The 27,093-nt window shown below is 38.0% G+C and overlaps 2 protein-coding genes across 6 annotated transcripts; one reads left to right on the forward strand and one right to left on the reverse strand.

Moving 5' to 3' along the window:
* Nucleotides 1–257: 257 nt before the first annotated feature.
* Nucleotides 258–12,878, reverse strand: LOC124254246 (dehydrogenase/reductase SDR family member 4-like). 5 transcript variants are annotated; one of them, XM_046688157.1, is made up of 10 exons: nucleotides 12,644–12,878; nucleotides 9,987–10,137; nucleotides 9,455–9,632; nucleotides 8,414–8,491; nucleotides 7,631–7,654; nucleotides 6,208–6,278; nucleotides 5,161–5,212; nucleotides 3,213–3,347; nucleotides 1,657–1,712; nucleotides 258–761 (listed from the first exon to the last, which is right to left on the reverse strand). In XM_046688157.1, the coding sequence occupies exons 2-10, from the start codon at nucleotides 10,106–10,108 to the stop codon at nucleotides 647–649; spliced, it is 831 nt and encodes a 276-aa protein (XP_046544113.1). In that variant the 5' UTR covers nucleotides 10,109–10,137; nucleotides 12,644–12,878; the 3' UTR covers nucleotides 258–646. The 5 variants fall into 5 exon arrangements, with proteins under 5 accessions (XP_046544113.1, XP_046544111.1, XP_046544109.1 ...); XM_046688155.1 differs by lacking the exon at nucleotides 12,644–12,878 and adding an exon at nucleotides 12,028–12,564; XM_046688153.1 differs by lacking the exon at nucleotides 12,644–12,878 and adding an exon at nucleotides 11,776–12,019.
* A 130-nt stretch (nucleotides 12,879–13,008) lies between these two features.
* On the forward strand, nucleotides 13,009–26,845 carry LOC124254248 (thymidine kinase 2, mitochondrial-like). Its single transcript, XM_046688160.1, has 9 exons — nucleotides 13,009–13,200; nucleotides 14,828–14,883; nucleotides 15,375–15,449; nucleotides 22,976–23,029; nucleotides 23,828–23,991; nucleotides 24,431–24,519; nucleotides 24,886–24,965; nucleotides 25,911–25,988; nucleotides 26,304–26,845. Exons 1-9 carry the CDS (start codon nucleotides 13,068–13,070, stop codon nucleotides 26,382–26,384), a joined length of 810 nt encoding a protein of 269 aa, XP_046544116.1. The 5' UTR covers nucleotides 13,009–13,067; the 3' UTR covers nucleotides 26,385–26,845.
* Nucleotides 26,846–27,093: the final 248 nt, after the last annotated feature.

The following is a 27,093-nucleotide window of genomic DNA, read 5'->3' on the forward strand; positions in this document are numbered from 1 at the left end:
ACCCTCGACCATGCTCAAAATACATAAATTATTATATTTTCAACACCTTGGGGAGTATCAAACCAAAGATACTAGATACTGTTTTACTTCACTAATTCACATGACATCTCATCCCGCCAGGTATAACATGGCGGAAGGGTGAACCAAGGCATCTTGAACAATGTCACTTGACTTAGGAGCTGGCATACATGAGTTAATATAAGGTTGGTGTGTACATTCAGTAAAGATAAAAAAAATACAAAAACAACTTTGGGTAATAACATATTAGTAAATGGTACATGTGTTTTATTAAATATCTTCTTAATGATGATGATGTATAAATGTAACAGTAACCAGTATTACATAGATATTACAATTATACAAGTATATTACATTGTGGTTTGAGTTACTGTCATTGGAAATCAAGATCTACAGAAAGCAGTCTTACTGTTTCCAAAAATGTTTCAAACCTAAGCTCATTTTGAACATTTTTTCTTAAAGTTATCAAAAGTACAAAATGAAGACAAAACTAAATAAGATATTGTTTTGATGATGTGATATCAACACATCCTGCTGCACCAAGACTCATCCCTCAATCAATCATCCTATATCAATCATCTGATTATCATACACTTCTTTCATGAAGTTCTCTGTTTATACAGTGTAATCACAGTCTGGCTGTCATTCCTCCAGTCACAAGCACGGACTCGCCTGTTACGTAACTCGAGTCATCAGATGCCAAGAAGGACACAATCCCTGAGCAATCTTCGGGGTCACCGATTCTGAAAGAGAAACGTCAATGCACCTCAACCTCAGAGACGAGCCGACCGTCCCCCAGTCACCAGAACAGATTCCCCGGTCATATAGCTAGCGTCGTCCGACACCAGGAACGATACAATCCCAGAACAATCCTCTGGTTCACCAATTCTGAAGAAAATTAAAACCACCATCCAGACAGCATGCAGCACTTCAACAAGGAAACTGCTCAGAGACACATTATGGTCGGTCAGCCGTTCCTTTGTCCACTTAAATGCAAGGCTGGGTGACAAGTACACTGACTTTTAACATCTTTTTGGATGTTAAGCCAGGGATCAAGCCATTTACCTTTGTGCTTCTAAACACTCTCTGTTCACAGATCAGGGATTTACAGGACGCGAATTCCTGCATCCTATACTCATAAAAATTGACAATGGACGCAACAAAATTTATTAGTCCACAGGGACTCCAAAACTAAGTCCAAATACTTTTTGTAAAAATTCCAATCAAGTGACAATAAGTTATCACTGAGTTTGATAGTAGCTGGGTTATGGTATTATTTGCAATTTAATTACTGTAACAATGTGATGATCATGATACACAATACAATAACAGTATTAATAATAATATTTAAGTGTCTGGGACCCCCATTTTGTTGTCCATGACCCCTGAAAAATAAGAGTATGAGTCCCAGGGACCCTCAAATACAGGACTCCTTGTTAATCCCTGACAGATGCAGTTTAGCATGTTAACAACAAAGCACTTGATGAGTGTTCTCGGTAGGCATATGCTCATTTGACTTCACAGACAAAATGATTGATTTTGCACATTACAAAACTGGAGAATGTTCATCACAACCATCAGATTCAAGTGTGATCAGCAATATCCTGTCACTGACATCTTGCATGTCGTGAGACTTACCGTCTGAGGGGGATCCCTTCAAGTGTCTTCTCAAGGGCCGCATCACTCTTCCACAACTGAAAACAAAAACAACAAGTGTTTGCCAATGATATGGCAATGTCCCCGCTGCTAAAGAATGGAATATCTATATTTACTACTTTTTATTTTTGGGTCACATACAAGATGCCTGTAATGACTGGTGTCTGCATAATCACCCAATGTAGGCTGTCAACATACTTGAAAACATTGGGTGCAATGTTTTATGAGATATCGCGTTTAAATAAGTTTGAAAAGTGTTCAAAGTGTCGTGGTGACCGTGAAGATAAGGTCAAGGTCACCAAAATAAACTGGTGTCTGCGTAATCCCCCAATGTAGGCTGTCACCAAATTTCAAGACATTGGGTACAACAGTCCATGAGATGTCTCCTTAACAAGAGTTAAAAGCGTGCAAAGTGTCGTGGTGACCTTAAAGACAAGGTCAAGGTCACCAAAATAAACTGGTGTCTGCGTAATCCCCCAATGTAGGCTGTCACCAAATTTCAAGACACTGGGTACAACAGTCCATGAGATATCGAGTTCACAAGAGTTTGAAAAGTGGTCAAAGTGTCGTGGTGACCTTGAAGATAAGGTCAAGGTCACCCAAATAAACTGGTGTCTGCGTAATCCCCCAATGTAGGCTGTAACCAAATTTGAAGATACATGTATTGGATACTACGGTGCATGAGATATCACGTTAACAACAGTTTGAAAAGTATTCAAAGTGTCATGGTGACCTTGAAATGGTGACCTTGAAAATAAGGTCAAGGTCACCCAAATCGACTGGTGTCTGTGTAATCCCCTAATGTAGGCTGTCACCAAATTTCAAGACATTGGGTACAACAGTTCATGAGATATCAACAACAGTTTGAAAAGTGGTCAAAGTGTCATTAACAAGAGTTTGAAAAGTGGTCAAAGTGTCATGGTGACCTTGAAATAAGGTCAAGGTCACCCAAATCGACTGGTGTCTGTGTAATCCCCTAATGTACGCTGTCACCAAATTTCAAGACATTGGGTACAACAGTTCATGAGATATCGCTGTGTAATCCCCTAATGTAGGCTGTCACCAAATAACAAGAGTTTGAAAAGTGGTCACATTGGGTACAACAGTTCATGAGTTATCGCGTTAACAAGAGTTTGAAAAGTGGTCAAAGTGTCGTGGTGACCTTGAAATAAGGTCAAGGTCGCCGCTGAATACATAGTTAGTCTGGAGAAGACTCCATGTATTTCAGTTCCCTTAGCATTGAACCATTAACCCCTGACATTAACACAGGACCTTGGCAGGGGATACAGAAGAGCTCGCAGCTCACCAAACAGTGAACCATTAACTGCTGACATTTACACCTGACATTAACACAGGACCTTGGCAGGGGATACGGAAGAGCTGGTAGCTCACTTAATAGTGAACCATTAACTCCTGATGTGAACAGATGGCCTTGGCAGTGGATACAGAAGGGCTGGTAGCTCAATAAACAGTGAACCATTGACAGCAGACATGAACAGATGACCTTGGCACTGGACACAGAAAAGATGTCAACTCACGGCTTGGCTGAATTTGGTTTTGATGAGTCCCGGGCACACCACATTTATCCGGATATTGTCGGCAGCTAGTTCAGGGGCCATGGCCTTGGACAGACCCAGCAGCGATGTCTTACTTACAGAGTAGGGGCCCAGCAGCTGTAGGTAGACAATGTAGTCCTCTAAACACCATACAAGCTACTCACATTAAAGCGTGTTATATAGTGGCTACTCACATCAAAGGGTGTTATATAGTGGCTACTCACATCAAAGGGTGTTATATAGAGGCTACTCTCATTAAAGGGTGTTATATAGATGCTACTCTCATTAAAGGGTGTTAAAAAGGTGGCTACTCACATTAAAGGGTGTTATATAGAGGCTACTCACATTAATTGGTGTTATATAGAGGCTACTCACATTAAAGGGTGTTATATAGAGGCTTCTCACATTAAGCTACTCACATTTAAGGGTGGTATATTGGAAATACACATACCCACATTAAATGTTGTTATGGGATATCCATAAAATGGTGTTATAATGGGGATACTCACATTAAGTTGTGGGTGTTATATATTAAAAGGTGTTATATAGCGTATACCCACATGAAATTGTTTTATATAGGGTGTACCCATATCAAATTGTGTTATATTGGGGATACACACATTAAATGGTGTTCTTTAGGGGTACTCACATTGAAGGGTTTTACATATAGGGGATACAAAAATTAAAGGATGCAATAGGGGGATACTTTCATTCAAGGGTGTTATACAGAGATACTCACAATCAAGGGTGTTACAGAGGGATACTCACATTAAAGGGTGTTTTAGGGGGATAGTCACATTAAAGGGTGTTACAGAGGGGATACTCACATTAAAGGGTGTTATACAGGGATACTCACATTAAAGGGTGTTATAGGGGATACTCACATTAAAGGGTGTTATACAGGGATACTCACATTAAAGGGTGTTATACAGGGATACTCACATTAAAGGGTGTTATACAGGGATACTCACATTAAAGGGTGTTATAGGGGATACTCACATTAAAGGGTGTTATAGAGGGGATAGTCACATTAAAGGGTGTTATACAGGGATACTCACATTAAAGGGGTGTTATACAGGGATACTCACATTAAAGGGTGTTATACAGGGATACTCACATTAAAGGGTGTTATACAGGGATACTCACATTAAAGGGTGTTATACAGGGATACTCACATTAAAGGGTGTTATACAGGGATACTCACATTAAAGGGTGTTATACAGGGATACTCACATTAAAGGGTGTTATACAGGGATACTCACATTAAAGGGTGTTATACAGGGATACTCACATTAAAGGGTGTTATACAGGGATACTCACATTAAAGGGTGTTATACAGGGATACTCACATTAAAGGGTGTTATACAGGGATACTCACATTAAACTGTGTTATACAGGGATACTCACATTAAACTGTGTTATACAGGGATACTCACATTAAAGGGTGTTATACAGGGATACTCACATTAAAGGGTGTTATACAGGGATACTCACATTAAAGGGTGTTATACAGGGATACTCACATTAAAGGGTGTTATACAGGGATACTCAAATTAAAGGGTGTTATACAGGGATACTCAAATGAAAGGGTGTTATACAGGGATACTCACATTAAAGGGTGTTATACAGGGATACTCAAATTAAAGGGTGTTATACTGGGATTGTCACATTAAACTGTGTTATACAGGGATTGTCACATTAAACTGGGTTATACAGGGATTGTCACATTAAACTGGGTTATACAGGGATAGACACATTAAACTGTGTTATACAGGGATACTCACATTAAAGGGTGTTATACAGGGATAGTCACATTAAAGGGTGTTATACAGGGATACTCACATTAAAGGGTGTTATTGGGGGGACACTCACATTAAACTGTGTTATACAGGGATACTCACATTAAACGGTGTTATACAAGGATACTCACATTAAAGGGTACATATCCAGCAACAGAACTGATGAGAACTATTGAGCCCTTGCTGGAACAAAACAATATTTGACGCTGGAAACAAGCCCCATTAACGTAACTGATCCTAACTAAGAGTGTCAGCAAGCACCGATCTGGTCCTGCTTCAATCAGGCCTTACACTGATAGTGCTATCTGAGCATATCACATTGTAAAGTTCTCTCCACATTGGTTTACATTGTTAACCTGAATCACCCATAAACATCAACAATGGGCGGAAAAATACTGTAAACAGCTGACTGTCATGTGTGTCCCGCTTATGTGACAAACACACATGTCATCTTAATGTCAATGTTGGAATTATTTTCTGGCAGATCATACAATAAATACCACTGAAGTTGTAAAGCATCACATCTAGTGATATCTGAAATTTCATATTGTCATGGACCAAATTTTGTACAGCAAAAAGACGATCACAAACACACACTACCGTCATGACCGTTACACAAGATATACCATTAAAAAAATTAGGGGATATTGGATTTACAAGATTGATGTAGCAAAGGAGGAAAGCAGATGATAAAGAGAAATTAAGGGAAAATGTGACAATTTATTCCATTCCTTTGGAAATGTTTCATCTGTGTAGATATATTACTTTTTCTCATATGTATTGGCATTGGCTAGTGATATGCTTGCAAAATGGAATATCCCCTACTTTTTTTTTATTGGTATACATTGTAAATCAGAGTACACGCAAAGGAAAGTAAAACTACAGAGGATTTCAATATTTATACCACTGAAGCGTTTCACTAACTGGGGTCATGTGTTCAGGAATATTTGTCAATTCTTTTATAGTAACAGAAATAAGAATGAAATGTTCCGCGAAATTAATGACAAGGCGGTGCATGAGACCCAAGACTTCCATCATTTTAGCCAAAGATACTTCCACAAGAATTAAACTGACACCATCTGAGCATATCAGATTGGCAAGTTCTTCAAGATATTCTTCCCATGTAAGTTTTAATGTTATTCTTAACAACACACACTATCAGCAACCAGAAATCTTACCCTCTCTCTTTTATGTACGGTAAAGTCTCTTTGCACAGGAAGAATGTTGCCTTGACATTAATATCGAATATCTGAAAAGAAACAAACACTGATACAGATTCAGTTTAATTACAACTTGATGCTACAAATTTTGGTTGGTTGGATGGTTTGTTGTTTAACGCAGCACACAGCCAAACTCCAGCTATATATTCCAGTAAATGATCGAGTCTGGACAATCCAGCGAGCATCAATCTACACAACTGGGATACGATGACATGTGTCAACCAAGTCAGCCTGACCAACCGATCCTGTTTGTCGCCTTTTACGACAAATGTGGGTTGCTGAAGGCCAATTCTAACTGGTAACGGGTAACTAATAGCTATTCATGTGTCATGTTACAGTTTCCGGCTGCTAAGTATACATGCACACATGATTGCCATGGCAACATGAGTGAAAGCATCCTCCTGTACAACAATGACAACATTGTTCCAGGTACCATAATCAACACCCCTCCAACAAGCACCCTTGCAAATCAACAACCATTCAAACCAACAACCCTCCAACACGCACCCTTGCAAACAAACACCCCTTCAAACAAACACCCTTGCAAATCAACACCCATTCAAACCAACACCCATTCAAACCAACACCCCTCCACCACACACTCTTGCAAACAAACACCCATTCAAACCAACACCCATTCAAACCAACACCCCTCCACCACACACTCTTGCAAATCAACACCCATTCAAACCAACACCCATTCAAACCAACATCCCTCCACCACACACTCTTGCAAACAAACACCCCTTCAAACAAACACCCTTGCAAATCAACACCCATTCAAACCAACACCCCTCCAACACGCACCCTTGCAAACAAACACCCCTTCAAACCAACACCCATTCAAATCAACATCCCTCCACCACACACTCTTGCAAACAAACACCCCTTCAAACCAACACCCATTCAAACCAACACCCCTCCACCACACACTCTTGCAAATCAACACCCATTCAAATCAACACCCATTCAAACCAACACCCTCCAACACGCACCCTTGCAAACAAACACCCTTCAAACCAACACCCCTGCAAATCAACACTCCTCCAACAAACATCCCTGCAAATCAACACCCCTTCAACCTGCAACAACACTCCTGCAAATCAACATCCCTGCAAACCAACACCCCTGCAAAACAACACCCCCTGCTAATCAACACCCCTGCAAACCAACACCCTTCAAACTAACACCCTTCAAACCAACACCCTGCAAACCAACACCTCTTCATATCAACATATCAACACCCCTTCAACTGTTATCTTCCCAACAGATATCTATCCAAGTGGTACCTCAAGCAATCAGCGCCGCTACAACTAACACAGCTACAATCACCACCCTAGCAATAGACACCCCTACAACTGTGACCAATATGTACACCTACCTTGTCCCATGATTCCGGGGATGTCTGAAAGAACAACAGAAAAGTTCCTGTATAAAGATGGAAAAGCCCAACATATTCATAAACTGAATATTTCAACAAAATTGAGAATCATTGTACATATCACACAGAAATATAGTCTGAGAAATGAACTAATAAGGTTGAATAAAAATAGAACTGTAAGGAGGCCCTTCAGTGTTTAGGAACCGTCAAGTTTTAAGGAACCCTTAATAGTGGAGTAGACCTCCAGTGTAACACCATTTCAATGTCAAATATGTTCTCGTCACGATATGTCTGAGATATTGCCGATGTGATGTTAAATATTAACTCACTCACTCCAGTGTAACATATATTATATTTGGGATTACACTTTCTTAGTAAAGTACAGATTCTACTAGTACTTTTGTTGGGTTGAGTCCTATACAGCATTCGAACCCCCACCCTCAGTGTCAGGCACCTAATCGCCAGCACACAAAGTCAGCCGCCTAACCCACTCAGCCACCGCCGCTGGTAGTCTAGACCACAGACTTTGCCTACCCCTCTGATAAGTGTAAATTAGCATGACTCCCACAGCTGATGCTATGAATACACAATGCTATTCAGAAAGTATTCTTTCTACCATCATGAGTAAGCCAATAACATTGACATTATATTTATTTCCACAATTTTTAATGCCAATAACCAACAGCATGTGAAATTGCCCTTCACAAAGGTTTCTAACAAGACAAAACTAAATAAAAACCGGTTAACTGAAACATCATTTAACTGTGAAAACATTCAACTTACGTCCATGATCGGCCCAAATACTGGATTGACAGCTGCATTGGAGACTAATATGTCTATACCACCAAACGTCTTCACTGTCTGGACAGATCAAAGAGTGAGTGAGTGAATGTGCTCTTACGCCTCTTTTAGCAATATTCCAGCAACATCACAGCAGGGGACACCAGAAATGGGCTTCACACACTGTACCCATGTGGGGAATCAAACCCATGCATTCGGCATGACGAGCGAGTGCTTTAACCACTAAGCTACCCCACCACCCCTAGAGATTAAAGAAAGCACACCTGTAATTAGTGGACAGGTGGGAGGGACACTCTACAGCAAGCAACTGTTTGATATTCTGGGGACTGGGAATGGATGATCAACTTCTTTATTGTACTATTGCTTCGTTTTCAAACATGAAAAAACGGTATAAGCATCTATACCAAAACGTCGCAACAGTACAATAAAGAAGTTGATCACCTATAAACGCTTGTCATTCCTGTTGGCTTCCTCCTATTGTCACTACATTATTACCACCGTGCCTTGTTGTTTGTTGTGAATCCCCTTGATTCATTCCTACATGTTGTTATTACTTAATCCCTGTTGATGTATATAAGTCTGTTCTGTGCTGTAGTACTTCACTCTTGCTTGACAACGGTATAAGAATCCATACCGAAACGTTGCATCATATATAATAAAGAAGTTGTTATCCATAAACAATCTTACTTTCTTAATGTCATTCCTATTGCTTACAACTTCTAGAATGCCTCTCAAACAGTTCATTCTGGGGACTGTGGGAGGATTCTTTTGAGAAAACATTTGTGCTAGAAATTTTTGAAAAAATAACATGACCTCAGGTTTTACAACAAAGACAGTTTTTGTGTACATGTTGGAAGACATGGAACTGAATGTATTGAGATCCTTAACATTATGTATTTCTCCAGTTCAGAGAAAAAATGTAATCTTAAAATAACGACAGAAATCTTTTTGGGAAGACTTGGCTATGAGTGCCCCGTAAATTTGTTTTAAACATATCATACAAAATCACCATTATATACTTACTTCCTGAATCAGCTTTGCTCGATCTTGAGCCTTCCCGACGTGACACGTGATACCAGCTACGCTGAGGTTCTCAGACTGGAGCTGCTTGACCGCTGCGTCCACATTGGCTTGTTTCCGACTACTTACCATCACCTTCGCTCCATCTTGACCCAGTCTACGTGCTATGGCAAAACCAATGCTGCAACATGGAAAAATTCACAACATACTGATCTCATACATCCATGCATGCATGTCAAGTCTTATAGTGACAACATAATGCCTTTTACCCATAATGCCTTTGCACATTTTTTCATAATCACGCTTCGAACAGTTTGAGTTATCGAACATAGAAATTTGTATTCACTAGAATAAGTACAAATAACAATAAAGACAGAATTGGATTTAGAGGTATTTTGCATTACAGATTTTAGATTTCAGTCAAAACAGGTTTCTATGATGACAGGGTGAGTTGAGGTGAATACTGAAGATGAAATATGATTTCATTTGGCTTAAAAGTCAAATATGTTTGTGTCTGACTGTATACTCGTCATACCCCTCTGTAGAAGCTGTCACCACGGCAACCTTGCCTGCCAATTTCCCACTGCCTGTAGAGCTTGCCATTCTCATCAAAATACAAGGAGTCACAGAGACAGGACGGAACACTCTGGACCACATTAATTCTTATTAAAATTAATATTTCGATGCTGAAAATAAAACAGATAAGAAGCATTAATCATAAAACACTTATCAAGAAAATGTACAAATATATATATATTTGATGGTACTACTGGGCTCAAACTAGTCTGAAATATTTACTGTACCTGAAAGTTTGTCTAAACATGGTTAATGAAGTATATGCCTCCTTGCCCTCCCAGCAAACCCAAATGTAAATTGTAATGATGTTGATTACTTGATGTAGATCACTGACAACATCGGGTGCACATCACATGGAGATGGACCTTTGGTGCTGTCTGCCTGGAGAGCAGGTCTCTGTGTGAGTGAGGGAGTGAGTTTAGTTTTACGCCACACTCAGCAATATTCCAGCTATATGGCGGCGGTCTGTAAATAATCGAGTCTGGACCAGACAATCCAGTGATCAACAGCATGAGCATCAATCTGCGCAACTTGGGAACCGATGACATGTGTCAACCAAGTCAGCGAGCCTGACCACGAGATCCCCTTAGTCGCCTCTTACGACAAGCATAGGCCTTTCAGGGCAAGCATGGGTTGCTGAAGACCTATTCTACCCGGGTCTTCACGGGTCGGTCTCTGTGTAGTACGAATCTCGATGTGTCATCAAACAACAGATTATACTTGTTGTTTCTCTGCACACAGACAGACACAAGGACATTCTGACAAGTGCAATAAGCTTCAATGCCATAATACACCTACCGCCTCCATAAAGAGAGGCAGTGGGGTAGCCTAGTGGTTAAAGCACCTACCGGGTTCCCCCACATGGGCACAATGTGTTAAAGCCCATTTCTGGTGTCCCCGTCAGATATTGCTGGAATATTGCTAAAGCGGCGAAAACTAAACTCAGTCAGCCATTTTCAATTCTCCCGATTTTGAGAAGGGGGGCTAATAGACTGGTTTATACAGTGGGTATAGTGTTACACCACTTCTGGCAATATTCCAAGAAAATCATAGCAGGGACACCAGAAATGGGCTTCACATGTTGTCTCCATGTGGTTAATCGAACCATGGTCATTGGCGTGATGAGCGAATTCTTTACCACAAGGCTGTCTCTCGTATTTATACAACTTGGGTTCACTTGAATTAGAGTACCATTAGAGTTTTCAGCCTCCAGTTAAAATGCTGTAAAGGTATGTTGTCAGCCAACCACTGAAACTCCTGAAATAAATATCTTACAAACCAGTGGTTTCCTTCACACGCCAAGTCGCCGCAGTGTACAGTGACACACAGTTAACCAAATCTTAGAGTGACACTCAGTCTGACAATCTTTTTTTTTTGCTGACTCACTCAACAAGCATATATATGCAAGCTATGCCTAAATCTGCCAGCTATGAATATGTCTTGTCATCTGTTACACTATATGTTATACAGTATTACAAGGCTTTAAAGTAATATAAAGGATTGACAGTACCTTGTTAGAGTTACTCAGACAAATAGTGGTTACTTTGATTCAGACTGTCTATGGCTGTACTACATTGGTGCCCGACTTTACCCCACATTACACAGACACTCTCTATATATATAGTTACATATATGTAACCGACCCTGCAACTTTTGGAACAAATACTGTTAGATATGCATAAAAACGTTACATGCTGCTAAATGATGATTAACGTCTGTCCGCAGAATTCTAAACTATCATTTCAAACCTCTAAGCCAGCACCATGCTTCCAAACACTGGACAAGTTCGGGGTGGACTTTGATCACAACGGTCTAACTCCGTCCAGTTCAACCTTTGCATAATTACTCTGAATGGTGTACTCAAGTATTTGAGCTGACAAATGCGGTATTTGTAAGTGACAACCACATGCAACCAACGCCATTTATATAATATATGGTAACATGGGTTTACAAAAAAACATGTCTATGTTTATTGTTTAGTGCGAAAGTTTTTAACTAACGTTTGAGACTTGATCAACAAAGACTCCGCTGCAGTGTATTAATTTTACTGCATTGGATGATCGGTTTTCGGTTCCGGGATCTCTGTACGGAGCTCACATAAATCCACACAGCGACATTTATACGGCATCTGCATTACTTTACGGTAGATGGTGTGATTTAGAGCCCTTGGCGTGTACACAACTTAAGCTGGGCCCCGTCTCGCATATCGCAACATACGATGCGCAAAGGGAGTCGGGAACCAGCTTACAGTTCGACCCGCATGTTTTGTAAGCTGGGTGCTTGTCTGATGCGTGTACACTATCCCAAATAATGTAGGGTCCATGAACCCTACTATTTTCCCTTTTAGATTTCGGCAAGCTTTATATTCTCCAAACTCACTGGGGCTTCTTTTCAATTTAAAAGGAATTATTCCTTCTCCTAACAGAAAAATATAGAGATAGACTAAAAGTTGGTCTTGTACCCGACCCGAGAGAATAAAGTTGAAAAGGAGTCCAAATCAAGTTAAGATATAATGGTTGGGCAAGTTTGGCATGATCGAGGAATGATGCCAATATGGCTCCGATTATTTATTTTCTCTTTTGTAGAAAAACCCCATTCGCTTTGGATAAAAGTTACTTTATTCTGGGGTTAATTTCAGCCTAACGACTGCGCAGCTGTTCAGAGTGAAGATCCGGGTTAAAAGTAAGAGGCGACTGATTCAATCCGGTGGTCAGGATCGCTGACAAGGTAGATGCATGTAACACTATCCCAGTTGCGAAATCGACGCTATGTCAATCACTGGATTGTCTGGTCCAGACTTGATTATGTAAAGATCGCCGTCACGTAGCTGGAATATTGCTGAGGGTATCATCTCGTTTACAATGTAAAGAGAGGGAGTCCAAGTAACGCGTATTGCTATTGGTTGGATATAAATAGATTTACATCATAGCCATACTTAGGAACTTACGGCTTAGTTTATTGGTTCTATGTTCTCCATGCGACAACACTGGGAAAAAGCGTGTCTGTGCATGTTAGATGTTTGAGACGGTCCGTTTGAGACATGCATTTAAAGCTGCCTGTTATCCGCGAAGTTGTCACAACAATACGAAGCCTGGTAGGCGTAAGACGCACCATTTCAACAATGCGGACTGTTTCCCAGAAGGAATTACCAGGATCTGCGAACGATAAACCGAGTGGGTTCACTTAATATTTTTAAAAATGTTACTAAGGTAGCATTTTATTCGCGTTGTTGTCGATGGAAATCGATCAGATCCATTGTCAATACTTGGCATCCAAACAGAAGATGCGTGCTGACAGATTAGAACCTCAATGGAATTGATGTCAATAAGGAGCCTTACAAATAACTGGCCCGGGTTGTTGATGGGTATTTTCCTTGCAAAATAAATAAATGCAATTAATGACACTCTACAATCACCCTCAAATTATCAATAATACTAAGCACAATTGTGTGATTTGACAGATGTTGGACAAAGAGTCGGTGACTTCAGTGGAGTTTAGGGTAAGAGTTCCTCCCGTTCCCCCATCACAAATAATATTTTTTTAATAGTTTTTTATTTTGTTGCATTTTTCAACATTTTATACAAACAAATAACAGTGATATTCCAGTATACATGATGAAAAATCAAATAGTTTTAGCAGAATAAATCATGGCATGACGACCAGAACGTGTAGAAAGCATTGATATTACAACTAATTATTGATGAACACTTTGTTAACATATAATATTCAAACAGTTTATGTTGAAAAACTTGGAAAGATGGCATAATGTTGTTAAACTTATTTCGAAAAATTAGTTCCTTGAAGAGAATTAAGATGATATTTATTGGATCATTGTTTTTATTTAGGTAACCAAGCATTACATGTTTCTTTTCAATTTTGAGTTTTATTTGTGCTTTAGCATGTAGCCAGTTCTCAAGTTTTTTCCATATATGGTTTACCTTGCTGCAAGACCAGAATAAGTGGATAGTTGTTTCTATTTCTTTGGAGCAAAAACTACAATTACTAGTGTCTTTATATCCTATCTTTTGTAAAAAAATGTTTGTTGGCAAGATGTGGTGTAAAAGTCTGTATTGGAACCATTGTAATCTAGTATCTTTCGTACATCTAAAGGGAATAGTATTGTAAAGTGGCCAATAATAAATAAATATATAAATAATATGTATAAATTAATATGAACTAATATTATCAACAAAACCTAACACAACAATTACTAGAGAACTCACAAAATAACTAAAAGCCCCAAAATTATTTACAATATATAGAGTCGAACCACTTTGTATGATAAGGACCCCAGGCATGGTAATGTTACATAAAAAAAATATGGGGAACGGAAGGAACTCTATGTATGTGACACTAAGTTATAAATCGTCTTGGTGGTGCCCTTGTACATAGAGAATATACACATTCCTTACGTCTCCATGAAAGGAGTCCATTTTGAAAATGTTAAACAGAGATGAACATATGAAGTACAGCTGTCAGATTCCCAAAGACGAGCAATCCCAGGCTGTTTTGATGTAACAAAATTGTAAATGTTTTTATTTGCACAGTGTTGTTCTGAATAAAAATAATGTCGTTGAAATATCCAGCCATTTTTCAGAAATTACAGTAATGGACATTACATGGATGTCTGACTCCCCAAATCAAAATTGTAAAAATTCTACCTACAGAAGAGGTCAATGTTACAACCTAGCTGTGACGCTCATGAAAAGTGTGATAAAAGTCTTATCTTTTAGCAAAGAGCAAAATTTAGAAGCACTTTAGATAACATTTTTCATAATGGAGACTTTTCTGTGTTTTTAGATGGCATCGAGATACAGCATTCATTTGAAAACATACCACCAAAATCAAAATACACAGTAAGTATACAAAGTGTTGTGCTGAATATGTGAAAAGTAGATAAATGTTTAAAGTACCGTATTTCCTCTATTACACCCTGCAATCCAATCCTTGCTGGCCACCAATCCTGCCTGCCTCATGTAGATGCTATTATGCATATGTCACAATGAATTGTATACTGAAACTAATTTCATGCACCAGACGAAAGGAGATGTATACAGAAGCTTTAAGCTGAATCTTTTTCATAGAATCATTCTTGATTGTTTCAACCGGTAACCCATATAAATTATGTAGTTCTTAATAGGGTAATATATTCAGTATAAATTAAAGTGTGTTGCGATACGGAGTGAGTTGGGCCTGTCACCATGGTAACGTGGATGGAAACATACCTGAGGTACTGTGTAGTATCTGTACTGTCAATGAGCGTTACAGTCCTTGTTTCACCAGCATCATTCTGTCAGATGTGCAGATATCGTCTCCTGATATTAAACCTGTTTCTTTGTTCTGCCAGATATGCATAGAGGGCAACATTGCAAGTGGCAAGACAACATTACTTGAATACTACAAGGACAGCAGCATGATCGAGGTAAGTGAGTGAGTTTGGTTTTACGCCGCTTTGAGCAATATTCCAGCAATATCACGGCAGGAGACATCAGAAATGGGCTTAACACATTGTACCCATGTGGGGAATTTTTTTTTCGAACTTGAGTCTTCGGCGTGACGAGCGAACGCTTTAACCACGAGGCTACCCCACCGCCCCGATCGAGGTGAGACATCAGAGATCACTCGAGGCTAGGGGTCGAAACACTGTGTTGGAAGAAAAGGAAACATTCACCTGCTCTGTACTGTGAATAATGAATATTTGGTCTCTGAGATATTTGACACCAATGGGCAAAAATGTTATCCTGAAATCCTTGCTTTTACCAAAGTTAAACCACCTATTTTCATCCATTCATAGTCCATCCGAAGACACATTACAAAAGTTACAAAAAAAGTGTTTTAATTTTGTTTGGCAAGGGAAAACAGATAAGGTAAAGCGAGAAATTATGCATCTTAAACCAAAGGATGGAGGAATAAGTGTACCCATTGTAAGAACTACTATAAATGCTCAAAAAATAATGTGGATTAAACGGTTGTTGCTCAACAGTTCAAAATGTACTTCTATTGCAAATGAAATCCTAGACAATGCAAATAAATTATGGTATGCTGATGCACAATATGTGTGCAATAATATTATTCCCAGTGTCTCAAATCAATTTTGGAGTGATGTGTTAACGGCATGGTGCCACTACCTAAAAAGGTGTTACACAAATGTGCAAGAAATATCAGATATTTTCAACCAGTCTCTATGGTTTAATAATAACATTAGAAAAGAGGGAAAGTCAATCTACTATGAAAATATGGCAAAAAAGGGAATAATGTTAGTTTGTGATATTCTAGATCAGAATGGAAATTTCTTACATAAAGTTGACATAGAAAAAAAATATGGAATTGCAAATATAAACTTCCTCCATCTAGAAGGTATAAAGAGTACTGTCTTAGCATATTGCAGACTCAGAAAAATACCTGATATAGCTTGGACCTATCAGGTCAAATACCCAACATTACCCTTTAATATATCTTGCATTTGCGGACAAAACCAAAGGAGTAAATCCTTTTATAACGTATTTTTACCTCAAATTGAAACTAGACCAACAAGCCAAAAAAAGTGGGAAGACATCCTCAACAAACAATATAACAAAGAAGACTGGTCTAACATATATTTAACGGCAAATAGATGTACAGAAAGTGTACAGTTAAGATGGTTTCATTTCAAGATTACTCACAATATTTTAACGACTAAACATAATTTACACTTGATGAATTACACAGACTCTTCAATGTGCTCATTCTGTGAATCTGCTCCTGAAACAATCATTCATTTATTGTGTGAATGCTGATATACCGTGAAAGTATGGAAGGAGGTATCCGATTGGCTGGATATACTGTCTGAAGGAAAAAATTTGATTTGTCGCACGAAAATATTATCTTTGGTTTCAAAGGTAAAAACAACAACTCACTTAATCTGGTGTTTCTAATAGTGAAATATATGCTATATAAAACAAGCCGAAATAATATAAAGCCAGATTTTAAAGTGCTTCAAAGGGAAATACTCAACTACTATAAAGCTACCAAATATACAGCATTTTCTGATGCAAACCCAGCAAAATTTTATGCTTTCTGGTCTTCCTTCCATACACCTTTTGCTAATTATACCAACCTAGATGTTACGTAAGTATAATACAGTTTGACAAGTGCATCTGAATACAAGTACTGGTATACATATTAGCCTTGGGCAAGGATAACAGATACATTATAGTAAATCCACCCTGAACATACGATGATGATTGTTTTGTATTGATGGTGATGTTTGCACAATGTTTGATGACGAGGATGTGTTCTGTTTGATGTTTTTGTACTATGACAACAACAAATGAACTTTTGGGAAATAAAAATACTTTTAAAAAAAAGAAAACAAAAGTTATAGGCTACCTGAACATATCTACACTCATCATAGCCGGACCACAGAACAATTGCAGAGTTTCCAAACTACTTGGTACTATAATACTGGTATGTCTATGCTGCATTCAATTACTTGATGCAGTCCATGGGATGTTAAACTTCATCACAATACTAGAATGTTTTGTGATATGTTGATTTGTGAATACACGATGCCTTTGGAAAGTGGTTAAATGTTATGCATGTTATATTTGGGATTCCTATATCTCAGCTAAGGACAGATTCTAGTACTTTGGGGGGCTTTAGTCCCATCCAGGATTCGAACTCACACGCTAAGATCAAGGAACCTAATCACCAGCACACATCGGCTTCCAGTTGTCACACTTCCATTATTGTGGCTGAGTGGGTTAGATTGCTGACTTTTATGCTTGGCCTTGTGCAAATATAACATTCACTACAATCTGATTTGCAGCTTCTAATTTAAACATGTTACCCATGAAGAGATATATTCTGATATAAGTATTGCATTGAAAGCATCATTAAAATCTAAGAAAGTAAAGAATTTAATCTTATTGAAATATCTCGGTGCTGTTATAAATATCAAAGTAAATTTCTCAGAAAACTGAAGCATGGACATGTCATAATAAACATTTTAGAATTCAGATCGACATAAAACAAATTGAGTTCAGTTTCACCATTTCTTGGTAGATTTTTTCAAATTTATCATTATAATTTAGGTCTACAATATTATTTAATTCAACATCAAAAACTATTCCTAAAAGTTTAAAATTTGACTGTGTCCAATCCAGATTCCATTCCTTGCACATCTTATACCTAGATCTTTTCTTTGACCCTATCCATATTAGCCTGGTTTTTTCTGCGTTAACTTTTAACCCTGAAAATCTTGCAAAGAAGGCTAATGTGTTCAAGACTGCATACAAACTTGATTCAGATCCGTCTAAGGTCACTGTAGTGTTGTCTGCAAATTGGGCTAAAAGGCTTTGTATATTACCTATCTTTATCCCTTTAATTTTCTTATTTTTTCTTATTAGAATAGCTAGTATTTCGGCACATAAGATAAAAATGTAAGGTGATATTGGGTCTCCCTGTCGGCAGCCCCTAGTTATCTTGAAGAACTTCATTTCATGAACCCATTTACTAATACACTTGATTCACTATCGTTTAGCAGTACTTGTATCCAATTTTGAATGCATGGTCCAAAGTTGAAAAAGTCCATTACATTTTGCATAAATTTTCTGTCAACCGAGTCAAAAGCTTTTTCAAAATCAATGAGCAGTAATAATCCTGGAATTTGATATGATTCACTATAGTCCATTACGTCGTATATCTGCCTTGTGACTTCTCCTATGTATCTTCCTTGAATAAAACCTTTTTGATCCTCACTGATAATAAGTGGTAATATTGTCTTTATTCTGTTTGCTATAACTGCAGAAGCTTATTTGTAGGAGGTATTTAGTATCGATATTGGTCTCCAGTTTTTTAGCAGTTTTTTACTTTTACCACTCTTAGGGATACAAGTAATAAGACCTTGTTTTTGTGATATGGACATAGAACCATTTCATATGCATACTTCAAGGAGTTAATTAGAAATTTATTTAAGTCATTCCAAAAAAACTTGAGGAATTCACTGGAGAAGCCATCCGGGCCCGGACTTTTATCATTTTTCATTTTCTTTAAAGCGACAAGTGTTTCTTTGTATGTTATTTCTCCCTCTAAAGATGAGGCAGCTTCTTCTGACAGTTTAGGTATTTCATCTTCTATGAACGTTTTTGTAGAATGTTCTAGTCTCTTCTAGTATTTCCTTATAATCTTTTATCACTGTACCATCCTTTTTTTCCAATTCCATTATTGATTTATTTAAAAAAAATTTCTGCTTTCTAATTGTAAGAAGTACTTTGATGGTTTTTCCCCTTGTTCGATCCACTTTGCCTTAGATCTTATGTATAAACCTTTTATCTTTTGTTTGCTAATTTCTTCTAAGTCTTGTTTAACTTCATTTACTTTTGTTAATATTTCTGTCTTTTTTTCAGCTGGTTCTGTATCCAGGTCGATTTCCAATTCTCTTAATTTATTTTCCAAAGCCTTTTCTCTGTTCAAAGTCATTTTCTCTTTTGTAGATGAATAATATATAGTCATACCTCTAATTTCTAACAGTAGAATTTCCCATAATAGTTGATCATTTATGGTATATCTTGTTTCTTCAGCTTCATATTGTTGTAGGGTATTCTTTATTGTAGTTTTTACTTTTTCAACATATTTTTCATCGTGAAGTAGTGAGTTATTGAACTTCCAAAATCCTTTCCCTCTTATCATATCTCCTAAAGATATTGATAGTGAGATTATTGAGTGATCTGAATTAATGCTTGGGGATATATCGGTTTGTGTAACTGCCTGCAAAAGATTATGTGATACAAGGAAAAATTCTAACCTAGATTGTTTAAGCAGGGTTGGTTGTCTCCAAGTGAAGCGTTTTTTATACGGGTTTGATTCTCTCCAAGGGTCTTTCAAGTCTAATAGAGTTATAACATTTAATAGTTCTTGTCTGGCTTTTGGGTTATTCCTGTGTTTGTAGTTATAGGTGTCTAAGTCACTGTCTAGTATCATGTTCCAGTCTCCACACATTATAAATTTATCATTTTCTTCTTGTTTTAGCATATTTTTGATATTTGTAATGATCTCAGGGCAATCTTTATTAGGTCCATATACATTTATAATTGTGTTGTCACTATCATGTATTTTTACTCTCAGTAGAATATAATTTCCATTATCCATATCAATTTGTTGATCTGTAACCTTAAATTCAAAATTGTTATTAAAAATAATAGCTGTTCCCCTTGCATTGCTTCGAAAGTGACTGAAATAACATTCGCTATAGCTCCATTGCTGTTTAATGAGCTGTTCTTGCTCAGTAGTGAAATGAACGTCTTGAAGACAGAATATGTTAGCCTTTTTTAGCCTTAAGAACCTGAATACCTGTTTTCTTTTAAAAGCATTATTGAGACCTCTGCAGTTAAGAGATAGAATTTTTAGATTTTCCTTATTTACATTTTGTTTCATTATTTACCTTACAATGATTTGCAGTGGAAGGTGATGGTTTGGATGACCTTGCAAGTTCTTGGGATGAGTTAACAAAGCATCTATGGCAACAAACATACATTTGGGAATTTTTTTAGTACAACAAAAATGAACAAAAGATACAACAGTAAACAATATATATATGTGTACACTTCCGATTTCCGTCCTGTAATGCTGATAAAGCATAGTATAAGTCTTACAGCCTTTTCCGTCTGTTCACTTATAGTTTGTTTTCATTTTTTTATGAATCCACTTTAGTTTGGGCTCTGGTTATGTGATATTACTGGTATTAACGGTAGCATAGCTTTATGGAACATTTTTTCTTCAGTTCCGCAATATCGTGCATATCGCATTTCTACAAAGGGCCCAGGCCATGTGACGGTATCATATATAATCTATGGTACCTATTATTTATAATTACTAACAATTACATATGTAATTTTTGTTTATTTCAATTATAATGCCCGCAATTATATTTCTCAGTATAAGTTGTTGAATGTGAAAGGCATAATAATTACTATTATATAATATTTCTATACCAGTTGTGGTACCATGGCAGTTAAATACGTATTTAGTGGAATCGAATATTAAATACTTAATATGGCAGCTACTTTGAATGACATAAAGAAGTGGCAATTTAAAATGTTTACCCTGAGGGTACAATTCTTTTCAATGATTTTCCACTGTATCAGTGAGAACAAAGAATATACCTGAATGTCTGATGGTGTATTGGTGTATTCCTCGTTTGTACACAGATAGGTTTAAATGAGTAAATAAAGATTCATTTTGACAACCGCAATAACAATTGCAATTCGTAATCAAAAATTGGCACTTTCTCACATGCCAGCAGTTGTCCATACTTTTGGACAATAATCAAGCTTAAATATTACAAATGAATAAGCATATTTTTGTAGAGATGAAGCGAATGATTTCCATAGTAGTTTCTTGGATCAATATATAAACGAATGTACATAAATGTCAATGATTTTCTTTTAACACAATATTGTGTAAAAAGATACCTATCGAGAATACTAAAACATACCAAAATTCCCTTTACGTAAAACATAAAATACTAGACTATCCTCATTTTGGCAGGGATAAGGGTTGTATTTCCTCACCAACATATGTTTTTAGCTCAGCGTAAACCAATATACAATTGTTCTTACTTTTGGACAGTAATCGAGCTTAAGTGTTACTAAATAATAAACATATTTCTCATTGCAGTAAAGTCAATCGTCTTTTACAGCTATATTATTATATATGTTACAAAAATTGAGGGGCAACATGTATTTCTACACTAGTACAAGAGAAGTAGGGGAAAACTTTGGTTTCTGTCAAAAGTATATATGGTATATGATATGACAGTCCTATTATATAACTAAACGAGGTTACAAGTTATTGTTTTCCTCAGGGTATTGATGGTTTCTATACGAATTTAATAAACCAGTATAGTATAAATTGCTATAATAGTTTCATGGACCAATGACTAACCGAATGTACAAAATTATCAATGATTTCCTTTTAAAATACTCCACATTTATAGGAAGATATAAGTATAACACGTCTTTATCAGGAAATACCTTATCTAACATGGTAGACCCCTGGCGTAATGCGTAGAATGATAATCTGTCCTCGTCTTGACGAGAATAGAGGGTGTATCACATCGCCAAGATATGTTTTTGACTCAGAACAGACCAACATACAATTCCTATCCATACATAGGTAATGCGTTTAACTTTACAGTATTTACTTTAGGAGGGGTATTACTTTCTATACTGTACTGCAACGTTTAGGCAACCCAGTACACACAAATACACCCATACACATACATACGCAGATACATATACATGTATACCTATACATATATACACATACACATATATATATATAGATAAGTAGCTAGATGTACGAGTAAATACCTTACATCACTTATTTCTACAAATAATGTTACTGTAAAGTAATAGGTAATTGATTTTTATAGCAAAATTACATGATATTCGTTTTGGGGAGCCATGAATAGATTATAAACTGTTTACCTTTGAATGGCGAATGTATTCCAGAATAATCCAAAGTTCAAACGAAACACACAAATGTCAAAAAATACACATTGACATTTGCAGAAAGAAATGTATGCGGGAGTCTCGTCGCAGTTACATTCGACGTGTCCTTAAGTTAATAGGCTCACAACCGTAGTTCGGTGTAAGCTTGTATTGAAAGTGAATTTTCCACAGTTCTTTGACACCATCCTCCTTTGTCCAGACTGAATTGAATATATAGCACACTCTCGTCATAAAAGTAATTTCACGCTATGGTCCTTTATTGTACTTTATATTTTGTTTTGGTGGTTTGCAGGGGTCGGCATTGCATCTCTTCGTCGGTGCTCGTCTAACCTAGTGGGTAGCGATGTTTTCCAGTGGTCGCTCGAGTGAATAGATTTATCATTAAATAATAGGCATAGGTAGCCTATAACTTGATCATGGCTGAAATGAAATGACTGACACATTCTTTTTCTTGTAGGTATTTCAGGAACCTGTCAACAAATGGCGGGATGTTAAAGGACACAATGCTCTGGTAAGTTTACAGCAGTTCAACACTGTTCAGGGTGCCGTTGCACTAACCAATCTTATCTAAGATCAATCTCAGCAAGTTACGCCAGTTTTGCAATCGTCTTAGCTAAAAGTTGCGCCCATTCCGCTAACCGATCTTAGGCCATTTGTAGCCTGTCTCGATTTTACGATCCGTTCCTAGCTAACATTGGTTAGTGGAACGGGAACCCAGAACTGTGGTGTGACATGTTTTTGACGACAAGACAATGGGCATTGTTCGTGTTACCAACTGATTTTTGATTGCCCTGACGTGTTGCTGTGTTTGGTATTAACTTTTGTAGAACAATACTATAAACTGTGTCACAGAGAAACGTGTTATGAGATAAAGTGACCAGTTATTTATGATAGTGGTAATACACAACCTTTACATTGGTTGGTTGGTTTGTTGTTTAACCCCGCACTCAGCAATACTTCAGCTATATTGCAGCTGTCTTTAAATAATCGATTCTGGACCAGACAATCCAATGATCAACATCATGAGCATCGATCTACGCAATTGGGATATGATGACATGTGTCAACCAAGTCAGCAAGCCTGACCACCTGACCCCATTAGTCGCCATTTACATCAAGCATGGGTTACGATGTTATTGGATTTAGGGCGTTATAGAAATGGACTTATTATTGTTATTGTTACTGAAGAGCAATTCTAACTCAGATCTTCACAGGTCCACAACCTTTAGGACGTTACATGATTGTCATGAGGCACCATTCTCTATGACTGCTGTGCTATATACGTAATACGACTATTTATCACATACCAGGGTCTGATGTACAGGGACCCAGCACGGTGGGGGTTAACCTTCCAGACCTACGTCCAATTGACCATGCTGGACATCCACATGAAGGCCCAGGAGAAGCCCTTGAAGATGATGGAGAGGTCAATATTCAGTGCCAAGTACTGCTTCGTGGAAAACTTGCACATGAGGTATGTAGCTCAGTGAGTGAGTGAGTGAGTGAGTTAGGTTTAATACCAATCTAAAAAGTGTTCCACTTACCCTGGGCATCTTGGCACAAATGAGTGAGTTTAATACCAATCCAAACAGTATTCCACTTACCCCAATAATCTTGGCACGGGTGAGTTCCCTGCTCGGCTTGGTTTTACGCCGCTTTTAGCAATATTCCAGCAACATCACGGCGGGGGACACCAGAAATGGGCTTCACGCATTGTGCCCATGTGGGGATTTGAACCCGGGTCAGACAGCTTGGCACCAGCAATCATTTAGTCCAGGCTTGATGTTGTATCAGCATGTGCCGATTCCCTTGAAGAATTTTGGGCAGAATTGTCCCAGTGCCTGTTTTCATTGAGATGTTGACTTGAGTTAAACCAATGTTTCCGTTTCATCAACCTGGTGTTTTTGTTGCAGTGGCAAAATGCCTGACATTGAACATATTGTGCTGACAGAATGGTTTGACTGGATTTTGAAAACACAAGACTTCAAAGTAGATCTCATTGGTAGGTCATTGCATAATTGATGCCATCATTATTCTATATATTATGTCTAAAATATGTTTGTAATACACTCTACACCAATATCCTTTGCATACTTAGTAACCTGTAAGATCCAGGTTAGAATTGGTCGTCAGTAACCCATGCTTGTCATCAGAGGCGACTAACGGGATCGGGTGGACTTGGTTGACACCTTTCATCGTATCCCAATTGCATAGATCAAAGCTCATGATGTTTATCACTGGATAGTCTGGTCCAGACTTGATTATTTACATACTGCCGCTATATATCTGGAGTATTGCTGAGTGCGGTGTTAAACAACAACCAACCAACTCTGTCCTGTGAGAATGACAATGTGTATGTGTGTTCCAGTGTACCTACAGACTCGCCCAGAGAGGCTGTACGAGAGAATACAGCGTCGACACAGAGAAGAGGAGAAAGGTATCCCCCTGGTATGTAGAACATTGTCGCTGTCCTGTGCAATCAGTTGACCTCCATCTATAACTGTGTGTAGGACAAGTGGAGATACGAAGTACCACTTCTGAAAACAATACTTGAATATGGTCATATACACATTATTAGTTGTTCACTGGCCACGAGGGGAACATGGACTGATGTATCTTCGATGTTTGTTTATGTTCCCTGAGCCCGAAGACATAAAGAAACATCGAGGGTACATCAACCCATGGGCCCCAAGGGACCAGTGAACAACGTATTTATCATATCGAACACCTCAATGGTAATTTTGAACTGTTTGAAGCACGGGTATCGGATCATAGTAAGAAGGACAAGACAACAAGAAAAACAAATTTAGAGTTATCTCCCTTTTATCGATTTGCATTCAAAACATCCTTAATTTCCGTACATCATACGTGATTCAATGCTAATCGAGATACAGAATTACTACTATGAAGGACCAAATGAGTTCAGCATTCCCAGCGGGGTACATAGAAAATGTTACTCGCTTAGAAGTGGGATACATTGAAAATAATACAAGAGCGCTCAGCCAAGCAGAAAACGATGTTTATGTGTGAGGCAAGATAGTAGTCCATGATTTGTGTTTGTGTGTACATACAATTGTTACATTGTTGAAGAGGTTGTGGGAATTTGTCAGATAAATGCATTGTTCTTAGGGACCGTTCATAATTTATGGCTAGGGGGGATGATGATGATGTTAAGGGGGGTCAACCATTTTGTTCTTGGGAAGTAGGGGGGTCATCAATTTTGTACATAAAATATTTAAAAACATGCTAAAAAATTATGGGAAGGGAGGGGGTCATTTATTTTGTACATGACATGTAGGGTGGGGTCACTTACTTTGTACATAAATTTTGGGAGGGGTAAATTATGAAGGGTCCCTTACCGTGTTGTACTGAGACCGACACTGTTGTACACAGGAATACCTGGAAGCCCTACACAAACAGCATGAGGACTGGCTGATCCACAAGAAGTACCCGTGTCCAGCTGAAGTCCTGGTCAGTATCTAGCTACAACAATGTATCGTGTACTCTGTTCCTCCATACAGTTGACACATAACAGTCTATCAGTAGTATTTATTTCATTGATGTTGTTGAAAAGCACACTTTGTCTTATTATGCTGGCCATAATTTTTTCTATCTACACCATGGAGGCAGCTCATACCTAATAGCAAAAATCAAAGTTATGGTGATGATTGTTTATTGAATGAAATTCCTATCTTCAATATGAAAAATAGTTACACATGAGTAGACAGACAACAATATAGACGGCAGGTTAGCCTCGATGGACTCTGATATTGTTAAACATTGTAGGTATTGGACGGTAACCCAGATGTGGATGGCATGGTGAAGATATACGAGGAGAACAGATCGCGGATCCTTCAATGCGCCTAGCAACAGGACCAGGAAGCAACACTTCCCCAGCAACGGTCAGGTGTCACATATTCCATAGAGAGACTCTGATGTGCACGGTGTAGAGGCGACCAACATCTGTACCAGAGACAAGCGTGTGTGCCTCAGTATACGATGGACAGTAAGATGCTCTGACATCATCAGTACTGTAACACCGGGTCAGCAGACACAGAAGGAAATGTCTTCCTTGAATACACGGGTTGATAAACGCCTTGTCGACAGTTTGAAGAGATGCGCTTTTGATTCAAGGATCAAATACTAGTATATGTTTTATGCTTGTGTGTGAATAACAAATATGTTCAGTATCTGGATTGAGGCATTTGTTGGATATACATCCTTACAGGATGTTTGTCTGTTGTACCAGACTGGTGTGTGTCTGTTGTGCTCTTTATATGAGATTTATTTTGACGGTTGAATGGTGACTTGTATACAGGTTGTATGTGCTGAGTTCCAGGCCAGTATCTGTCTAGATGACATGGCAACAACAACACAATGGTGCTGACTGGGATTTATCATAGAAATAGGGAGATAATTCCATTTTCAATTCTGTGTGCAATAAAAAAGTCACGAAGTAAACTTTTCAAGTTTAGACTTTGTTTCTACAAAGGTGCAACTGTGCTCAGTTATCAGATACAGACTACGCATACTATGTATCAATTAATCTGTATCCCGGTACACCTGTAAGGTAACA

Source organism: Haliotis rubra, unplaced genomic scaffold, assembly GCF_003918875.1.
Source record: "Haliotis rubra isolate DU_JTF1 unplaced genomic scaffold, ASM391887v1 Scf57, whole genome shotgun sequence".
NCBI classification, from domain to species: domain Eukaryota; kingdom Metazoa; phylum Mollusca; class Gastropoda; order Lepetellida; family Haliotidae; genus Haliotis; species Haliotis rubra.

Bases quoted from the DNA above. Each gene is read 5' to 3' on its own strand.
- LOC124254248 (XM_046688160.1), top strand. From the start codon at position 13,068: ATGCATTTAAAGCTGCCTGTTATCCGCGAAGTTGTCACAACAATACGA. The intron at 13,201-14,827 runs GTGGGTTCACTT...CTGTGTTTTTAG, and splicing joins ATCTGCGAACGATAAACCGA to ATGGCATCGAGATACAGCAT. The intron at 23,030-23,827 runs GTAAGTTTACAG...ATCACATACCAG, and splicing joins TTAAAGGACACAATGCTCTG to GGTCTGATGTACAGGGACCC.
- LOC124254246 (XM_046688157.1), bottom strand. From the start codon at position 10,108: ATGTGGTCCAGAGTGTTCCGTCCTGTCTCTGTGACTCCTTGTATTTTG. The intron at 9,633-9,986 runs GTATGACGAGTA...TCCATGTTGCAG, and splicing joins GTGACAGCTTCTACAGAGGG to CATTGGTTTTGCCATAGCAC. The intron at 7,655-8,413 runs GTAAGTTGAATG...TTGTTCTTTCAG, and splicing joins TATTTGGGCCGATCATGGAC to ACATCCCCGGAATCATGGGA.